The sequence below is a fragment of the Rhinoderma darwinii genome, chromosome 12 (assembly GCF_050947455.1).
Source record: "Rhinoderma darwinii isolate aRhiDar2 chromosome 12, aRhiDar2.hap1, whole genome shotgun sequence".
In the NCBI taxonomy this organism is placed as follows: domain Eukaryota; kingdom Metazoa; phylum Chordata; class Amphibia; order Anura; family Rhinodermatidae; genus Rhinoderma; species Rhinoderma darwinii.
Window position 1 is genome coordinate 69834005 of NC_134698.1, and position 21358 is coordinate 69855362.

General features: G+C 41.6%; 1 protein-coding gene across 2 annotated transcripts in view; it reads right to left on the reverse strand.

Moving 5' to 3' along the window:
* The window catches only part of ADSS1 (adenylosuccinate synthase 1), a 33567-nt gene extending 13211 nt beyond the window's left edge, over nucleotides 1–20356 (reverse strand). For both annotated transcript variants that reach the window (XM_075843829.1, XM_075843828.1), the window contains exons 1-5: nucleotides 20129–20356; nucleotides 6311–6413; nucleotides 2497–2559; nucleotides 1625–1675; nucleotides 1434–1500 (exon numbers count right to left, since the gene is read on the reverse strand). In XM_075843829.1, coding sequence (XP_075699944.1) covers nucleotides 1434–1500; nucleotides 1625–1675; nucleotides 2497–2559; nucleotides 6311–6413; nucleotides 20129–20302 — 458 coding nt within the window. In that variant the 5' untranslated portion in view covers nucleotides 20303–20356. The remainder of the gene's footprint in view (nucleotides 1–1433; nucleotides 1501–1624; nucleotides 1676–2496; nucleotides 2560–6310; nucleotides 6414–20128) is intronic.
* Between the last annotated feature and the right edge of the window lie 1002 nt (nucleotides 20357–21358).

Sequence of the window (21358 nt, forward strand, 5' to 3'; positions counted from 1 at the left end):
TAAATACTAATTTTTTCAGTTATGATGTACATCCTACATCAAGGACCGTGGCATATCTGCCTATAGTTTTTGTGAAGGAGGGGGCTTAGTACAGAAGAACCACCGTTTCCTAACGTGCCAATTCCAAGGGGTGGACTTACCATATGTGAAGTTGTATAGGGGCCCTGTAGGTAAAGGGGCCAACCACAATCTTAAGAAGAAAATAACATGACTTCCTACACTCCACAAACAAAGGGCCCACATATTTTCTTGCACAGTGGCCCTAAGCTGTCTAAGTCCATCCCGGGCACTTACTACTAGAAGCAATAACTCAAGATCACATGTAACCACATCTATCAAGCAAATCAGGAACTTCCATAATCATCAACTTGAGTGCCATGTCCACCTATGCAACCAGTTGTTTTCTTTTATTGCTCCAATGCAGTAAAAATAACAAATAAAGTAACTTTTAAAATAGTGATTAAAAATATCCTACCGTTTTGTGTGTGCATCTCCTATGCAGACCAATGTGTTTCCATGGTGACAGACTTCAAACCAACCCTGTGTAGTCTGATCCTGCAGTCATAATTCCTTCCATCCTTACCTTACTTCTTACTAACCTACCAAATGTTTGATATTGAGAAGTAGGGGAGAGGTTTTTAGGTGTAATCATGGCTCTGAAATTGGGAGTTTTCTCTAAACTGTTGCAGCGGGGGTGATGCTGTGTATAACAGCCATGATTCCGACTTTGATCTCATGGGCAAAGTGTGCGTGGGATTGTCTTTATTAAATAGTACGTCCGAATGACCTCATGCCCTTGATGTATTTTTACGTCAAGCTTCGGGAAAGGGTTAATTCTCATTAAAATAAACACATGCCCCATCCAATATGACAACCCCCTTTTCCATGTATACTTTTGGGACATGTTTAACTAATGGGGGGATTGTAGCCTGCTCAGGAACCTGCCATCCCAACCCCACTGATCGGCTTTAAACTGTGGTGGAACTCTGGAGCAAGTGTTCAATTTACCTGCAGCGCCACCACAGTAGAAATGAAGAATTACACAGAACGTATTGAAATCAATGGTGTGCCCGTGTAATGTTGAATCCTGCAGAGCAAGAGAGAGAAGAGACGCTCTTTGTAGACGCTCTCTGTTCTGGCTTATTGATAAGGATCCTGAACAGGGGACCCCCCTCTAATAACTTAGAATGCCCTAATAGGAAATATAATGCATTTTAGTATCATTAAACTATAGCAACTATCACACCTATCAGACTGGCAAATGGTGAGGAAATATAAATAAGCTGAAATGCCACTTGTATGGAATGTCTTATATTTTCATGAAACGAAATATTTAATTAATGTAAAATTCAATATCATTAGTTATAATGTCTGACTTTTTTTTAAGCTATAAGAAAATTACTAACAGCATGAAGGTGGAGTAATATAATTACTTTTTCCCATCTTGAGCTTGTCTCTGGACTTCTTGAAGGCCATCAACTGCCTGGTGAAAGTCGCACACTGTACGGGGGACGAATATGGGTAAGTCACAAAGAAACACGTATATATATTAGTAGTAAAATAAATATACATGCTGTATATACACACACAAAACTATATATTTATTACATTGGCTTGGACTTACCAATATGGGCTCGATCAGATATGATCAACCTTTTCTCCCAGTCTTTCAAACCTGAAATAAGACATATGAGAGATATTTCCATTGACAACATGAAGACAAAAAAGGGAATCTAAAAGGCTTAGAAAAACTTGTCTGCTTTCTTCCGAAAACAGCGCCACACCTGTCTACAGGTTGTGTATGGTATTACAGCTTAGCACCATTCACTTCAGAAGTACTGAGCTGCAATACCACAAAAGTCCTGTGGACAGAAATAGTGCTGAGCAGCCATGTTTTTCTAAGCCTGTACAATCCCTTTAAGGCCACGCTACTATATATATATATATATATATATATATATATATGTGTGTGTGTGTGTGTGTGTGTGTGTGTGTATAGAGATATATGTGAATGGGGGTGTCACAGATTTGACAAAGGTGCAGACAATACTTTGGTAGCTCATTAACAGCTTCCAAGAAAGTACTCAACACAAGGCAGAGTGATTTTTTTTAATTTATGAAAAAATGCTGCTTATAGGGGTTTTCTCATTGATACAACCTCTTTATCAATAGAAGCAGGGCCTGCGATCACCTGATTGCTGTGGGTTTGGCTTCTGAATTCCCCGACGATATAGATTGATCGCTCCAGCTGGCTATACATTTCCCCTGGAGCGGCCACTACAGGGGAATTGTAGTATTACATGCTGGCTATTCAAATGAATGCAATCAATTCATGTACGGGCTGACCTCTATTTGTTAGTTTTCTTTGCTAAGGCTTAAAGAGTGGGTGGTCTATGACATCCGTATGCCCTATTATTTCCTTTCACCCCTCTATTCGGCCATGACCCCAATCTATGTTCAGTCAGCAATATTTTACAGCCGATCATTGATATTTACCTTTCTTTTCATTTTTTTCTGCCTCCTCAAACAGTCCTGGCAGATGTATGACCACCCCATTACCTGTAGGGATATACAAAACACATTAACAGAAAAAAGAGAAAAAATCTTTCACTTTTATCTATATGACTGGAAAGTGCAATGACGCTGCCATATAACAGCACTGCACGCTGCTTCACCACTCGGTAACAACTACGACTCTGCGCAAATATATGGACTTCAGCCCCAACTTCAAATAGCCAAGTAATACATTTACTCCAGATAGAACCGCACATCAATTCCCATAAGAGATATAGATTACAGAGTACATAAACCCATCCTGTCCGATAGGAGAAGACAATATTAATACGACACCGGGGAAATATGCCGTGGCTCCATTTGTCATCGATAAACAAGAATATACGACCAGTTAGGGAATTTTAAAAGAACGTTTTTATAGATCTACTACCAGCGTAAGATAAACGTGGTGCTTTTTGCCGTAAAATCCCATTAAGTAAACAGCCAGTACATTCAGGTAAAAAAATAACAGTAACGATCTAATATATAACACTCACTGGAGCGCCGCTCATCTATTTCCATACGAGGGATTCTGCATAAACCCTACAAAACAACCAATTTATTTTGTTGCTTTTATGGTTCATATCATTTAGTTTCTTCTTTTATTGCGTGCAGATATTTTATAGATGAATTAACAGGAATGTAGGAGCTTTGATCTTTAATTGTTTGACGGAGCATAAAACTCTGCAACTGACTGTAATAATGGAATATTACACCAAGAGCCCGAGGCGAGGAGGAAAGGAATGATGACTGAACGGGTATTGTCAGGTTATATCTACATGAATCTACAATGGTATTGAGGTTACCCACCCAGGCAACGCCCTATCTATCTATCTATCTATCTATCTATCTATCTATCTATCTATCTATCTATCTATCTATCTATCCATCCATCCATCCATCCATCCATCCATCCATCCATCCATCCATCCATCCATCCATCCATCCATCCATCCATCCATCCATCCATCTTCCTAATATCTATCTGTCTATCTATCTATCTATCTATCTATCTATCTATCTATCTATCTATCTATCTATCTATCTATCTATCTATCTATCTATCTGTCTGTCTGTCTGTCTGTCTGTCTGTCTGTCTGTCTGTCTATCTATCTATCTACACTCCGCAACATTGAAATTGCAACACCAAAAATAAAAGGTTTTGTAATTGTGGAACTGAACGGATCGATAGACATGTTAATGATATACAAATGATAAAAAAATGGAAATAAAATATTCCAAATGTCTTAATTTATTCAGTATCAAGTATGAGCGCTACACGCAGAAATCCACGCACTTACACGCCTTGGCATGCTTTCAATGAGGTTATTAATGGTTGTCTGAGGAATGTTATGCCACGCTGAGTGCACTTGGGAACGCAAATCATCAAGATTGGCTGCTGGTAGCTCCCTTTGCAATTGCCGACCAATGACGTCCCAAATGTGCTCAATGGGAGACAAGTCCGGAGACGCTGCAGGCCATGGTAACACGTTGAGGCCACGGAGGCTGCTCACCGTAGCACAAGCAACATGCTGCCTGGCGATGTCCTGTTGAGTAACGGCTTCTGGGACACTTTGGAGAAATGGCCGTACCACTGGTTCCACAACCAAATCAATGTAATGCAGAGCTGTTAGTGTACCTGAAATGAAGACTAGAGGGGTCCGGCTACCATACATTATGCCACCCCACACCATAATCCCGGGAGTAGGACCGGTGTGATGTTCCCTTGTGAAGTCCTCTTCATTGCGTTGCCCACGTGGTCTCCAGTCCAATCTCCGGCTATCATTGTGTTCAAGACAAAAGCGGGACTCACCGCAGCAAAATCTGCCACAGAATTATTCCTGCCGCCAGCAGGAAGATTCCTACTCTCATTCAGTTCAACTGGAGGTTTGGGCGGAATCCGCCCGAAGATCGGGCAGGACGCTTCTTTTGGCCGCTAGCTGAAAAAAACAGCTAGCGGGAAAAAGAAGCGTCTACCTCCCATTGAAATGAATGGGATGCTGAATTTTGCGGAGGAATCCGCCTCAAATATTCCTCCGTTTGAACATTTGCTTAGTGTCCATAAAAATATATACAGTGATTCTTAGCTATATAACATTTCTACCTAAAATATAACTACACCCATACCTTGCAACCGTCCCGGATTCAGCGGGACAGTCCTGGATTCCGGGCAGTGTCCCACTGTCCTGGGCGGCCTATGGTATGTCCCGCTGTCAACTGTATCTGCGTCCTGAGGACGTCACTATCCACAGGGTGGGTAGCGCTATCTTCAACGGGGGTGTGGCACTATCTACATGGACACTGGCACTATATAGTGGCACTATCTACAGGGGACACTGTGGCACTATCTACATGGGCACTAACTACATGGGCACTGTGGCACTATCAACAAGGGCACTGGCACTTTATATGTGGGCACTGGAACAAGGGGCAACTATGGGGGCATTATACTGTATGGGGCAGCTAAGGGGACATTATACTGTATAGGGGCAGCTATGGGGGCATTATAGGGTATGGGGAAGCTATAGGGGCATTGTACTATATGAGGCAGCTGTGGGCATTATACTGTATGGTAGCAGCTAAGGGGGCATTATACTGTATGGTGGCAGCTAAGGGTGCATTATACTGTGTGGCGAAGCTATAGGGTCATTATACTGTATGGAGCAGCAATGGGGCATTATACTGTGTAAGGGCAGCTAGGGGGCATTATACTGTATGGGGCAGCTTTGGAGGCATTAATCTGTATGGGGCAGCTATGGGGCATTATACTGTGTGGGACAGCTTTGGGGGCATTATACTGTATGGGGGCATTATACTGTATGGGCCAGCTATGAGGGCCTTATGCTGTATGGGGGAATTTGTTTGGTCATTATACTGCATGGGGTATCTGTGTAGGCATTATACTGTATGGAGGCATCTGTGTGGGCATTATACTATATGGGGGCATCTGTGTGGGCATTGTACTGCACAGGAGAATCTGTGTTGGCTTTATATTGTATGGGTGCATCTATGGTGGCATTATACTGTATGGTGGCAGCTAAAGGGCATTATAGTGTGTGGGGGCAGCTATTTGGCATTATACTGTGTGGGAGGCACTATGGGAGCATGATAATGTGTGTGCTGAACTGGGTTTGTATTGGCGGGGATTGGGTGGGATTAGAGGCGTGGCTTAAAAGAAAAACATTTGCTGCGATGCGCTACACACATTGTATCGGTTGTCCCTCTTTGTGATACTTGAAAGTTGGGAGGTATGACTACACCTATAAATCAAAGTCTTTTATTTAAAGTAAAGTTAGTTTATGTAAAATGAAGTGTAAAACACCAACTTGTGTCTCTTCAGCTGCTACAACACCCAGATTGGTCTAATAGCCGCTGGAAAACTGCAGCAAAACACCCAGTGTGAATCCGACCTTTGGGATTAGTAAGCATTTGATTGGAAAACAAAGAGTGCTATTCAGCATTTGACCACTAGTTGTCACAAGATCAATAGGGATTTGTTTGTGTGTTTGACAGTCACCCTCAAATTCTGCACCCAATTTATTGGATTGGTATACAGAAAATACTCTTTCTAATTACTCATGTTTGAATCCCATTGTGCATGGTCGATTATGATGACACTAGTAAATGAACAGCTTTTTGTAAACCATACAGATCCGGTGTCAGCATTTCCAGTGTACAAATAAAAATATCCATTTCCAAAATACATTTTGTTCTCGTTAGATGGAAGCTCTTTCATATTTTATAGGAATACACTTACCAATAAAGGAAATTGCTTTAGAATTAATAATGCCACTTGGAAGGAGATGGAAATCATATTCTTTTCCTTCTACCACAACAGTGTGTCCTGCATTGTTTCCTCCCTAAAAAAAAGATAATAAAACCATATGTTAATGATAAAGTACTATATGGATTAGAATGATAAATCACATGCCACAGCCATTTATTAACTCTTACTGAACTGGAGATTATGCACTGCGGACTGCATTGGAGACCAGGCAGGGATGGGCTGGTTAGGAAAGCCAGAGGGTAGTTGCCACCTGAGGGTAGGGGCAACACTGGCAAAGTATCAGAGGTTCCTTCATTGCTACTAAAGATCCATTCTGCACAAGTTGGCAGGAAATTATCATTGTGGTGACTCTAGCGTACTTCAAAAACAAGCATGGCTCCTTTAAGACAGACACAGACGTAATTGGGTGTGAACTCAAGACCCCAGTGCTCAAGAGTGTTCTTAAGGGGTCACAGTATATTACAGAATACAATTTGAGGTTTAAGTTTTTTTCTTTCTAATAAACGTATTCCTAAATGTTTACAAAAAACATATGCAACTCTATAGCAACACAGATGTATATGAACTCTATAGCAACACAGATGTATATGAACTCTATAGCAACACAGATGTATATGAACTCTATAGCAACACAGATGTATATGAACTCTATAGCAACACAGATGTATATGTCCACCCATTCATTTTGAAAAAAAAATGTCACTGCAAGAATAAAACCCATACAACTGTATAGAATCACAATAAATACTTTATTTAATGAGATTCCCAAAAAATATACAGATAGGGAATTTAAATTGTGAGCCCACTGGGGACAGTAAGTGACCCCAATTTATGCATACTTACCAAAAGTCGCGATTTTGTCAGGACTATCTTTCGAACTGGACCATGGAAGGGGTGGGGTTTAGGCAAATGAGCACAAAAAGTGGGTGTTTCCATAATACATCAAAACAGTCCACAAATAACAGCTCCATACTGTGCGTAAAGGGGTTTCCCACAAATAAATGTATCCACTATCCACAGGAGAACAGGAAATGAAAGTCCCAAGAAATGCTCCATGAGAATGGAGCGCCGGTGGCAATGCTCGACCAGCGCTTCATTCATTTCTATAGAGCTGCCGGAGGCAGTGGTCATGGAAGTCCCAAAGAAATGAATGGAGCGCTGGTCAAGCATGCACACCAGCGCTCCATAATCATAAAGCACTTCGGGGGACTTTCGGTCCCTCGTTCTGCTAATCTCTGGGGGTCCCAGTGGTCGCACCCCCATCGATCACACATGTATCCCCTATCGTGTGGATAGGGGATACATGTGTTTTGTGGGGAAATCCCCTTTAAATAATATCATGGGTGTCCATATAACATTGACATACTGAGCCCATATAATACCTCCATACTGTGCCCAAATAATATCACCATACATTGTCCAAATACCAGCAGCATACCTTATATTAATAATATCACCATGCAGTGCACAGATAAGTTCTATAGCGTGCCCAAATAATACCCCCGTGCAATGCTCCAATATCAGCGCTGTACAGTAACTGAATGTCACCATATAAGGGCATGCCCCCACGTGGCGGATTTCCTCCGCAACTGTCCGCATCAATGCCACACAGAATCTGCGTTGCAGATTCTGCGGCGGATCTGCCCAAAATGTGCAGTAAATTGATGCGGACTAGCTGCTGCGGACTGCGGGAAAAGTGCTTCCCTTCTCTATATTCAGTGCAGGATAGAGAGAAGGGACAGCACTTTCCCTAGTGAAAGTAAAAGAATTTCATACTTACCGGCCGTTGTCTTGGTGACGCGTCCCTCTTTCGGCATCCAGCCCGACCTCCCTGGATGACGCGGCAGTCCATGTGACCGCTGCAGCCTGTGATTGGCTGCAGCCGTCACTTAGACTGAAACGTCATCCTGAGAAGCCGGACTGGAGACAGAAGCAGGGAGTTCTCGGTAAGTATGAACTTCTATTTTTTTGACAGGTTGCTGTATATTGGGATCGGTAGTCACTGTCCAGGGGCCAGAAACAGTTACTGCCGATCGCTTAACTCTTTCAGCACCCTGGACAGTGACTATTTACTGACGTCTCCTAGCAACGCTCCCGTAATTACGGGAGCCCCATTGACTTCCTCAGTCTGGCTGTAGACCTAGAAATACATAGGTCCAGCCAGAATGAAGAAATGTCATGTCAAAAAAGCAAGACGCATCCGCAGCACACATAACATGTGCATGACAGCTGCGGACTTCATTGCGGAATTTAGAATCTCCATTGAAGTCAATGGAGAAATTCCGCCATGAGTCCGCAACCAGTCCGCCACTGGTCCGCAACAGACAGAGCATGCTGCGGACACCAAATTCCGCTCCGCAGCCTATGCTCTGCAGCGGAATTTTATGCATCGTCTAAACGAACACTTCTAAATAGAAGTGGAAGTCAATGGAGAAACGGCTCCGCTGCGGATTAACGCTGCGGAGTGTCCGCAGCGGAATTCAAGTGAAATTCCGCCACATGTGAACCCAGCCTTAGAGTGCCCAAAAAAATACAGCCATCCAATATATAGTGGACGTCTACACACATTATTATAGCTCAATGTGTCTGACAGACCGATGTGGAGACGAGATGGAGTTATTGTTAAGATCACCAGATGCACAATGCACGGCCCAATGGTAGTAATCTGCGGTCATCTTCTAAATATATTTATGAGCATAACCAATATTGGCCTATCAGATGGACATGCAATTTTTTGGGCAACCGCATTGGTTTTCTCTGCTCGCCTTTACCCTTAAAGATGTAATTTGGGTAAAAAATTGCCCAAGTCCTGACAGTTTTTGAAATGTAATGATCTAACATTTGACAATGGTCCTGCCATGCTGAGGTCCCTTGTGAGGATCCGCTGCGTGATGCTGCGTCATTCTTCTGGCGTCATATCTTAGAATCCAAAAATAGTTACTTAACTACAGCAACTCTTAAAACTTGACCTGTAATAATTTGTTACCAGAGACTTAGTGGAGTTTTTTGGGTTTGGAAATATAAAGCTTACTGAGATAAGATCGATGTAGCGTAGATGTAGCTGAGCTGAATCTGTTGTTTTTCCATTTCCTTTGTGCACTGTGATAAATCATGGAGATAACATTATAAGTGTACGTACAGTCCTATGTAAAACCAAATGGTGTCGCCATGCTGTTGTGCTGTTCTCTGCTACATTGTTAAACTCAGCGGGACAGCACCATTTATTTACAATGGAGCTCTATGTATGCAACCCTATTTATGGACACGATGGACGTTAATAAACAGCAATATTGTAGTAACTTTGGTCCCATTATCTGCTCTTGAAATGTGATAAAAAGTAACTGTACTTCCGGAAAACTTCTGATATGTCATAGCGACATACCAAAAGTTCTGATCGGTGGCAGTCCGGGTGCTGAGACCCCCAACATCTCTGAAACTAAAGGGTAAAAGTGCTCAGCACCTTCAACTGTGATTGGCTCGCTTCATTAGGTTGAAGACGGGCTCATATGCATAGATTTTTGGTCATTGTGAAATTTATTGAGCAGATTTTAATACCCAGGATTCCAATAGGATATAACATTCCATTCTAGAACAGTTCGTGTAATGTAAAACCTGACCTTCTCCTACTGTATTTTTATTTTGCAAGGTGCTGGCCTGACCTCTAGGATACCCGCAGCAAGCTGTAGCTTTAAATAGCTGTCACATTTGGCTAGACTGGTATGAAGTTTCATATTCACTATCTGGAGGATTGAGGAGCCCAAATTTCTCTGTTAAATTACACATTTACTAATTAAATACAATGGTAGCTTCCAGCGGAGCTCCATCTTTTATTAACATTGGCCCTCATTCAGTGGCCCTATAGTCAGAAAATGGAAAATGTAGCATCCTTGTCATTTATCATCATCTTTCGTGCTGTTTTGGCCTTTTCCATTATTTCACATCTCCAGTTGCTCCCTGGAAACAGTCAGCAAGCTACTGTTGGTGGATTTGCTATTATTTTTCTCTGGTTTGAACTTTTAAATGACTGAATATTTCACTGAGACTTTATTACTTCCTTAAAGCCCAATAATTTAGGTGATTTCCTGCCATTAGAAGTGATAGCATATCACTGATTGATCGTGGTCTGACTGCCAGGACCCCCATTGATCCTCAGGAGGCAGCAGTGGAATGGAGCAGTACCCTGTATAATGGATGGACGGGGTAGGCGACGTTGTGCAGGGAAAAGTTGACAGGACCTTAGAGACTGGCAGGACCCCAACCAATCGGGAAGGGATGGCACACCCTAGCAATATGTCATAATATTAAAAGATGGGAATATCCATTTACCACATGAACACTTATTTCAGGTATTGGGTAATGTTATATGTTGCATTGGTGTCTATAGATATAATGGACTTCTACAAGGCTGATAAATTATATTGGAAACTGGAACCAGGCAGTGGCATGTAGAAAAATGTGCTGGTGTTCACTTGTGAAAAGAACAAGGACCTTCAGATGGACAGATCTGCTCTGTTGTTTTTTTTATGGAGTAAATTATGTCTTGATAAAACCTAAAGAGATGTATTATGATGCTTTTTGGGAAGTTATTCGAACTATAGGTTGCTTTTAGATTAACTTTTGGACTATCTGTCAAGGTCTGGAAACAGACTTGTAGTCCAGTGGCTGAAACAATCAGGACGGAGGGTGATAATACCAAGAGTAGTCACCTAACAGTCCAGGTGCGCATATAACCAGCAACAGTTTTTAGCGTAAGGCAAAGTTGTGTTCAGGAAACTATCAAAGTTTCGTACAGATAGGCAGCAACAGTTTGTAGTGTAGGGCAGAGACATGGTCATGAAACAATCCAAGTTTGCTATGGAGATAAGTAGTAACAGTTTGTAGCGAAAGGCAGAGGCATGGTCAGGAAACATTCCAAGTTTGGTATACAGATTAACTGTAACAGTTTGTAGAGTAAGGGGATGTTCACACTACAGCGTCCGTAACGGCCGAAATTACGGGGCTGTTTTCAGGAGAAAACAGCCCCGTCATTTCAGCCGTAACGGCATGTGCAGGCCCTTGAACGCCGCGTCCAATACGGACGTAACTGGAGCTGGTTTTCCATGGAGTCCATGGAAAACGGCTCCATTTACGTCTGAAGAAGTGACATGACACTTCTTTGACGCGTGCGTCTTTTTTACGCCCGCCTTTTGACAGCAGGGGCGTAAAAAAAATGACCGTCTGAACAGAACATCGTAAGACCAATTCAAATGAATGGGCAGATGTTTGCCGACGCTATTGAGGCGCATTTTCGAACGTAATTTGGGGCTAAAACGGCCGAATTACGTCCGTAAATAGTGTGTGTGAACATACCCTAAGGCAGAGACGTAGTCAGGAAACAATCCAAGTTCGGCACACAAATAAGCCGTAATAGTTTGGCAGGAAGGTCAATAGTCTGAAAAGGAGAAAGTGCAAGAGCCAGGCTTGTAGAAGAAGACAGAAGGGTAAGACTAATAAATTAATAAAGCCAAAGAATCTCAAGAGGCAATAGTCAATTCAACCTAGACAATAGTTTAGTCAGTGGAGCTGTCCAGCAGCACAAGTAACTCAATGAGAAGAGCTACTGCCTGAAAAACAGGCGTTTCTGGGTTTGAATATTGACACTATTGTTCTTGGAGGCAGAATCATTTAGATTTTTTAAGCATTGTGTGGGCTGTACCAAATACTAAGTTAAATACATCACCGAACATTACTTCAACTGAGGAGAAGGGCAGCCCATAGTAAAGGGACATAGGGATAATCTAATCTGGAGCCTCCATTCCTATGGACGCCTTGGAAGTTGAATGGGTCGCTTCTGTAGTTTCTATATAAAACGAGAGGTCATATGGGTTCTCCATTCAAAATAAAGACTGTATGTAATAGGATTCATACGAAGCATTCAAAGTGCATGGTTTCAATGCAATTAAGTCAGACGTATGTTAAATTCTTGCAGATACTAGTATGTAGGATGTGGTGTCATATCTTTGACCTGTCAGTCATTACCTGTCCTGAAAACAAAAATGATCTTCCTCAATGCAATTCATACAAAGCCTGGAATGACATTAGTCTCGTCTGACACCTGTTGTCCTACACTGATGAGATTTAGGAGCCCAGGCCAAAAGCTCTTCTTTAATTACCACATCTTGAGGATTCAGCTGTATGTATTTTTAGGTCACGGGAACCTTTCAAGTGGAGCATAATTGCAATATTTAAGTCACAATTAAGTCTCTCTCAAATAAACACCAACGATAGAACAAAAAAAAAATATATATATTTATAGTATTATCTAATCAAACCAAATTAAACCAAGGTGACCTTGAATAAATCACTATCTCCTATATTATATTATTTGGGGTAGCCATCTTAATAGAAAAGTTTGCAGTCTGATTCATTTAGCGGGTTTAGGGGAGTTTGATCTGGGGTCTGTTTAAATTAACAGAATCTAGCTGGGGCCTAAATACTTTAGGGGGTCTAATCTGGACTCTGATCTGGGGTCTTATTATTTTAAGGGGCCTAAGCTGGGTTTCTGAATAATTTCATGTGCCTGGTCTGGGGTCTCTATAATTTAAGAGGTGTGATCTGGGGTCTGATCTGGAGTCATATTAGTTTAAGGGGTTTGGCATTGGGGTCTGAATAATTTAGGGGGTCTAGTTAATTTAGGGATCTTCTCTGTGGTGATTAATTTATAGGGTCTGGTCTGGGGTCTGTATTAGTTTTGGGGGTCTGGTCTGGAATCAGAATTTGTTTGTGTTGATACTGAAGCTGGGGATGGCTGCAGAAGCGAGTGGCACAAGATTTTTCTGCAACCGTCAGAAGAAGTCGTCATAGAGGTCTGCACCGGATGGATAAGAAAAGGAAAGAGGATGACTCCTGTCAGAGAAGATGTCACCTGTGAGTCACTGGATTTATAGAGGAGCTGTCATCTCTCCTGACATGTCTGTTATAGTAAATCCTTGTATTCCCCATGAGATAACAATTCTGGAGCAACCTTACTGAGAACTCTGGGTTGTGACATTTCATAGTAATTCCTCCTGGAAATGTATGAATAAGGCCTGGCCTACATGGAGACGATTTGTAATGAAACTAATTGATTTTAACTATAAAGGTACAGCTTTTGTACTAAGTAATACATTAAGTTGCATGCAATCATGTGGACTGCATCTGTCACTCGATAGTAAAAATCAATCAGTAGTTCTACAAAAGTCTCACTGTAGCCGTGGCCTAATTGACAACTAGGTGTTTCCATTCCCCTTGTCAATAGGATGTGTCCCTACACAGTGTGATACTGCCAGCAATGATAGGACATTGTCTGAGTGTATAGGGACACAACCCTTGACAAGGGGAATAGTAACACCCAGTTGTCAATTTATTCATACATTTCTAGGAGGAATAACAGAGGAACGGCACAATACAGAGTTCTAAGAAAAGATGCTCCAGAATTTTTATTTCATGGGGAATATAAGTATTTACTAAAATAGGCATGTCAGGAGAGCTGCGGATCCTCTTTAGTAGTTATGCATTCTCCTTGCAACCGCATCTGATCAGTTCTGGATTCTCTTGTACGGTATACAGCTTGACAATACTTTGCAGAACCAAATGTAGAACTGGTATCTGACCACTATATAGTCTCACTGGAATGGTCATATGGTCACTTGTATCCGACCACTATATGGTCACTTGTATCTGACCACTATATGGTCACTGGTATCTGACCACTATATGGTCACTGGTATCTGACCACTATATGGTCACTGTATGGCCCTAATATTTGTTATATTGCTCTTGTATAGTAATATTGTACACTTGTCCCTAACTGAAAAAGCAAGTATATGCCTGTCCTTGACCGTATGATTAAGTGTTTCTATTTTCCAATTTAATTTTTCTATTTGTGTTGATGGTGTGGTTTACATGTCTAAGGGAGTGGTGGGTGGAGTGACCAAAGAAAGCAAAATTCAATGCGGCACAGTTTCCCCCCCCCCCCCCTAGGTGTTCAAACCTGGTTCCGCCCCGGTGTCTGGGATGTGGCACTAATCTAGTCTTGTGAATTAACAAGGTTGCATTCAGCCGTCTGGTACCAAAGTAAACTTCATCTACTCCGGCGCAGCACAGGTGTCAGTGAGTACATGAGCCGCTTTGACGCTCTCTGATCTGATTGGATGGCGTCAGAGCGGCAAGGATCACTCCCTCTTTCCAAGTGAGCGGTGTTAACCGCTTAATTGACAGTCAAAGGCCTCGTTTGCATATGTGGTGCCAAAACTAACTGCACCGATATTTCAGGTACTGTGGGGGCTAGGGGACAAAAACAAGTGCAAGAATCTGTGAGGCGCTGGCAATCTAACTGAGATGTCAGCTGAAGTATAAAGCATCACCTACTTGTCCACCGCAGCAGTTCTTGAAGGATATGCAAACCTTCAAAAGCTATTTTTTTTCTAATAAAAAGGTCAGTGTGTTTTGTGCAACTTTATAATTAGTTTTTATTAAAAAAAAATTATTTTTTTTGAGATACAGATACTTTGTATTCTATATACAGAGCAGCGGTATCTAACGCTGAGACCTGAATACATCAGGTCTGCGGGACTGACAGGTTCAGTGTCAACGGGTCCTGTGTGTCTCTGACACATTATGCATATAATGATCATTAATGTGTCTCTCACGCATGCCTTCCATCACCTTTGCGGAGGGGATCATCTATGGTCAAAGTCACAACGGGATATGTAGGACCCCCAACTGACCAAGGTTGGAACACCGACATATCAGACATTTAGGGAACATCCTAGGGATATCCCCTAAAAGTTTATTGTTAGAATACCATTCTAAGGAGTGCTGTTACTGACTAAGGAGCTGTGCCCCCCTAGCCATGGGCCTTTGGGCACTGCCCTAATGGCCGATTGGTCAGTTTTTCGCTGTGGGCAATACTATATGAAATAATGATCAAGATTCCAATATACAGTACAAACTCCATACTAAATAGCCATAGTTAAAGGGTAACTAAACTTTAAAAAAAACTTTTGACATGTCATAAATTTTGATCGGTGGAGCACGGATACCGCCACCGATCGCTAAAATGAAGCAGAAGAAGCACCCGGTGAGCTCCGTGCCACTTCCTTTCTAATCGGCTTTCCTCAGAAAGCCAAGCGAGAGGTGTACAAAGACTTTCTTATGACAACAGGGTTAGATCAATAGTCTCCAACTAGTGGCTCTCTGAAACTTGCAGACCTTACTGGGAATGGTACTTTCACAACAACTTGGAACCACAGGCTGATCGAGAGAAATAAAGAATATTAATGTGAAGTTTTACCATTTGGTTCCACTTCATTTGGAAATTGCACCCTTTATCAGCAGGGACAAATTGGTTATAAAAGGATAAAGCAGCAGCAGGGAAATCAAATTCCCCATGACTGCTCTTTTTGGCACCATCACCACAATCCATGATGGCCATAAGCCCCAAATCTCTTCTCCATTGATAGGACATAGACAGTCTAAATGTGGGGGCTATGAAAGTTGTTCCCACTAAGCTGGATCTTGAACCCAAATTTCAATCCCATAGAAAGACCTTGAGGGGCAATTACGTTCGATAGCGTCTAGTGCTATTCTTATACATAGACGCTGATATCTATCAATGTACAAATAAGCAATATTGAGGGGGGGGTTGCTCTTATAACATGTCTGAATGAGAAAGCTGCAGGTTTAAAGGGCAGACAGGAAGAACACTCGTAGCAAGTTTCCTATGGTTTCTCAAATTGGAAAATCATGTGTGCACACAAACATTGGAAAAATTTTCCAGTCAGACAAAAATGGCCTCTTGCCACTTATCAATCTTCATATACTCTGCCAGGGTGTCTAGACAGGTATGATTAAGAAGCAGTCACAATAATAAGAAAAAAAATCAGTCTTGAGCTTATATTTGCTCCCGTTCTATATTTAACTGGAATATTCTAAAATGTTTTGCTATTGTGTACAAATTTTTTATTGAAAGCCCGAATAAGTGCTCACTCTCACGCAAGTGCAAAAAAAGTGCTGCGTGCCACATGAAAAAGTACACAAGAACGCAGCCTATCTGTAAGCCATCTCCAAAAGGACGGGGGGCCCACACAACCCTTCCACAACTCTCTGAGCCAGGGGAGATACCATGATCACTAAGGTGAGATTGGGACTTTCTAGCCAGGTTCCTGCTCCTCGACCTTTGGCTTAGACCATGTGAGTAGAGTCCTTATCTGAGGTTAGTAATCATCCCTGCCGGTGGGTTGGTCACCATCGTAGACAGATGACAGAACGCCAAGGAGAGGGGCAGAGAACTACATGGTTGATGCTATTGGTCGCGTAGCTGTAAAGTCCGAGTTGCTAAGTGCCCCAGGAGTGGTGACCCTGGGGTGCCTGAACTCACTGGGGACGGGAACCCACTGAGTGACGGCACATTTGCACTCACTTGTCTTTCACGCTATTTGAGCACACACCTTTATTTTCCCGGATATCTGGCTGGGAAATGAGGAATTTTTTATATCTGGCGAATGTCCAGGCTGTATCACAGCGCACATTCACTTATTTAATTTTGGTTTTTTTCACTGTTTGTCACGTGTGTCACAGGATTTTTGGATGCGGTGCCCTTTTGGGACCCTTCCAAGGTCTAAGGGGAAAATGTGTGGCATTCTGGTTCCTTTTTCCCCTGCAACCTGGCCTCCCTTCTCTGAAAGGGAGGCACAACCAGATACAGGCTCCAAGGTGGACACTGGGGTGGCAGCCCAGGTAGAAGCCTTGGAGTGTTGTTGGGTACCCCTAAGCTTCGGCAAGGGGGGATCATTGATCCTCGATCCTCTTGGCCTATTGTTTGGAGGGTCGGGGTATGGTTATGCGGGGCTTCTCTCCTTTAGGAGTAGGGCTGCGATAGACCGAATCCTTTGTGCACTTTGGGTGACAGAAAGCACGACTCAGACTTAAAAAAAATAATAAAAAAAATAATAAGGCCCTACAAGCTTACTTAGAAAGTAACTGCACATTCACAAAACATTTCATTGTTTTCAGCACCATTTGGAGGTAGTTGGGCTCTTGGAAGTTACCGATTGTGGAGATCCAGTCTTAGGGGCAATGATCCATGGGAAAAGTTATGCAAAATAGCTTTTCTCTAGAAGGAAGAAAACTCTCTCTCTAGAGCCACCTATAGGGGACTACCCTGTAAGTCAATGTCCAACCCTTTATAGTACTTTGACACACAACCCGGGTTACTAGCCCAACCAGAGACAACCATCTATAAGCAACACTGTTTCGGAGTTATTACTCCTCATCAGTACAGAACAGGGTTTTGTCTGGATGAGTGAGATTCTTCTGAAAGTACATACTTGGAAAGCGGATATCCAGCTGGTAGGTATTTGGGCAACAAGTGGCAGCATTATTTGAGCACTGATAAGTAATTAGGAGTGAGGGGGCTACACAACGTTTTGCCTAGAAGCTTCTACAGCTGCTGATCCAGCTGCCTACATACAGGTTAGAAAATAAAAGCGGTGCTCAGATTGTTTGCTCCATTTTTTTTTTTAAACTAGTTTTCCAGTTCTTTTTGGTCCTCATGTATCTGGTCCTATGGATTTTTTTCCCACAACAACCAATCAGATCGCTGTTATGATCTTCTAATCTACCCTGGAAATATAAAAGTTTTTTCCTACATAAGACCTAAGTTGCCTTTATCCATTCACATTTTGAGTAATTGGCTAAAATGACCAATGCTCTCAAATCTTCAAAGTGAAACACATGAATGGGCTCGGGTTTCCGCCTACAACCTACAAATGCGTCAGGGGCTGCTAAGGAAAATATAGCTCTTACAGAATTGTCAACATTTATGAACAAGTCTTTGGAGTTATATTTTACAATTTCTAAAATAGGGGCTGAAGCAGTTACAATACTGGGATTGGCATATTTTTCATTATGCCAATAACAGCCTCATTATTTCATGTATTTGCCCTCCCCAAATGGCCCACATGTAGAGTAAACTAGACTATGGTCAATTCATCAATATTTGTCAAAAACTTTTGTAAAATACTGACAATTTCAGCCCCAATATAACAAGTTCTACAGTGCAACAACTACAAAGAGTAGCATAGGGTGGGCATTGTGGAAACATAGATAAGAGGGTGCTCCATAGCAAGGATAAAACTGTGCCCTCATTATAGTACCAGTTTTTGCCACCAAGGACATAAGGGCCTAGTGTTTGTTTCCCCCTCCGACCCTTGGGACAATTTTTTACCCCTTTGTTTGCTAGCAATGCCGTTCCTCTGGAGTGGGGAGTCCTGCATTGGGTCGCCCTACCTAATAGCAAAGGGCATGAGAACAACCAGGGCAAGACCCTCTCTCTTCAAAGGCCTTCAATCTGCCTCTATGGCACATACTGGATCCATAACATCAATAGATTTCATCCTCCCACGAAACGGTAAAAAAAAGAATAGCCAGTTACAATAGCAAAATTTATCTTTACGTATATTGCGGCGATCTCACATTACTGACCCGATTGTTCGATTTTCATTTCATGTACATGGAACAGTTATTACTCTGAATGTTTTCTGGATAGTTTCCTGCTCTATTGCAACTTCACTTTAAAGTGTAATATAATTTACATATGTGTAATAATGTGGACAGAGCCGGACTGGTCCACCAGAGGACAGAAGTATGTGGAGGACCCCGGCCCTGACACGATAATGGGTCCCAGCCGCAACAGAGTCCTATGAAATCCAGCAGAGTTTACAACGCCATGCACTTATTCTTTATAGCTAGATGGTGGGCTATCAGTCTCATCTTCTCTGGTGGGCTCAATGTAGTCTAATCCGACCCTGAATTTTGGAGATAGAGAACCAATATTGATTGATCTGTACCACTAAAATAATGCAGTACTGTTTATACTACTTACTTCACAACACCCAAATTGGCGGTGCAAAGAGTTCGAAAGAACATGTGAAATACTTTGTGGGCATTGTGGCAGGCTTTACTGGGAAGTATGACTGGCCCCTAATATTTGGGCACTGATATTGCAGTTTTGGGATTATGGGGCACTGTTATTTTTGGACTGTATGGCACTGTTATTTGGACCGTATTATTTAGGGACTACATTTTATTTATTATGCACCAAATAAGTCTAGTAGGTGTATTTAACTCCATACACATAATATTTGCTGGATCAGGTATTTATTTATTTTTTGCTACAATTTGACTATTAACAAAATACAGAACTATTTACATCCTAAAACCTAAAATTTCAACTGCAAGAAAAATAAAAATATTACATTGTGTCTAACATATTTTTTGATCAACGACACTGATTTTGATTGGGCGGAAATGATCTTATGGGCAAAAACACTTGTTTTAGGTTAAATTATCTGTAGTGCTTCTGGCCAGAAGAGTTTTCCAGGCTGCAAATCACAGCACTGGAATAAATTATTAATTCTATGACATAGGAACGGAAGCCCAGTGAAAGTTAGCAACAGGGAGATTACATAACCGTAACATTATCAAATTGCACTTATAAAGAAACATCAAGGTCACAGAATATAAAACGTAACAAAAAAATTCTAAAGATACAATAATAAACAACATACAAAAACAACAAATAACAAATGTGTGTAAAAAAAAAAGCAAAATATAAAATACTGCACAACAAAAAGTACAAAAGTCATTATTTGCCTATAGGCTGAGACAGATGTGGTCTGGAAAAGAAAGAGTTAATGTTGGGGACCCTGTAAAAAAAAAAAAAAAAAAGGACATTTAGGTTGGTGGGTCTCCACCTTAGCCACATACCTGACACCTGCAGATAATATCAGCATTTGTAGCCAGTAGATCCACCACTTTGCCTTTCCCTTCATCCCCCCATTGTGCCCCCAAGACAACAATCACTTTGTTGCCCACATCATGCCGGGGTCTCTTGTGCCCCCCTGCAGTGTTTCGGTCATTGGAAGACCGTGTACCAGACATGGCCAGGGCTGAGAGGCTGCTGTGCTGTGTGTGCCCTACTTCAGTGTCACAAGACTCACTGGTGACATGGAGCTAAGGGGCATACAGAGGGGGTGGGAGAGGAGGGAATGAGATGGGAGGGGGGAAGAGCGGATCTCTGTGCCAGGGAAGAAAGGAGGGAGGAGGGTGATCAGCAGGCTGGAGATGGGGAGGACTGAGTGCTGAAGATATGGAGGAGAGCAGGTGTTCAGGGCTGGCAACTTGTGTAACTGACGAGAGTCTAATATTTATTTTAGTTTAAAGTAAAAAAAAAAGTAAAAAAGAAAATAAACATACACATAATAAAAACCGTACCATAAATAAGAATATTAAAAGTTCTCTTTGCAATCAGTCCACGTTATGCCTTATAATACACACACCTGATGCAGAACCTCTTTCTGAAGGATGAATCAGTCACTGACCATCAATGAAGTTTCCCCTGGACTTTCCAGAAATATTCTGCAGTAGCTGAGATTTGTTTTATACAGTTCTGGAGAAACTGGGTCAATGTACTGTAAAATACAATCCCAGCTGATGCAGAACCTCATTTTTTGAAGGCGAAGGAGAGCTCTATATCACTAGTGGATAATACAATGTTTCCCCTTGTAATCTAATATCTACTCTATCTATCTATCTATAGTATTTATCTAATATCTACTGCATCTATCTATCTATCTATCTATCTATCTATCTATCTATCTATCTATCTATCTATCTATCTAAATATCGAATATCTACTCTATCTATAGTATTTATCTAATATCTACTGCATCTATCTATCTATCTATCTATCTATCTATCTATCTATCTATCTATCTATCTGTCTGTCTATCTATCTATCTCATATCTATCTATCTATCTATCTATCTATCTAAATATCGAATATCTACTCTATCTATAGTATTTATCTAATATCTACTGCATCTATCTATCTATCTACTGCATCTATCTATCTACTGCATCTATCTATCTATCTACTGCATCTATCTATCTACTGCATCTATCTATCTATCTATCTATCTATCTATCTATCTATCT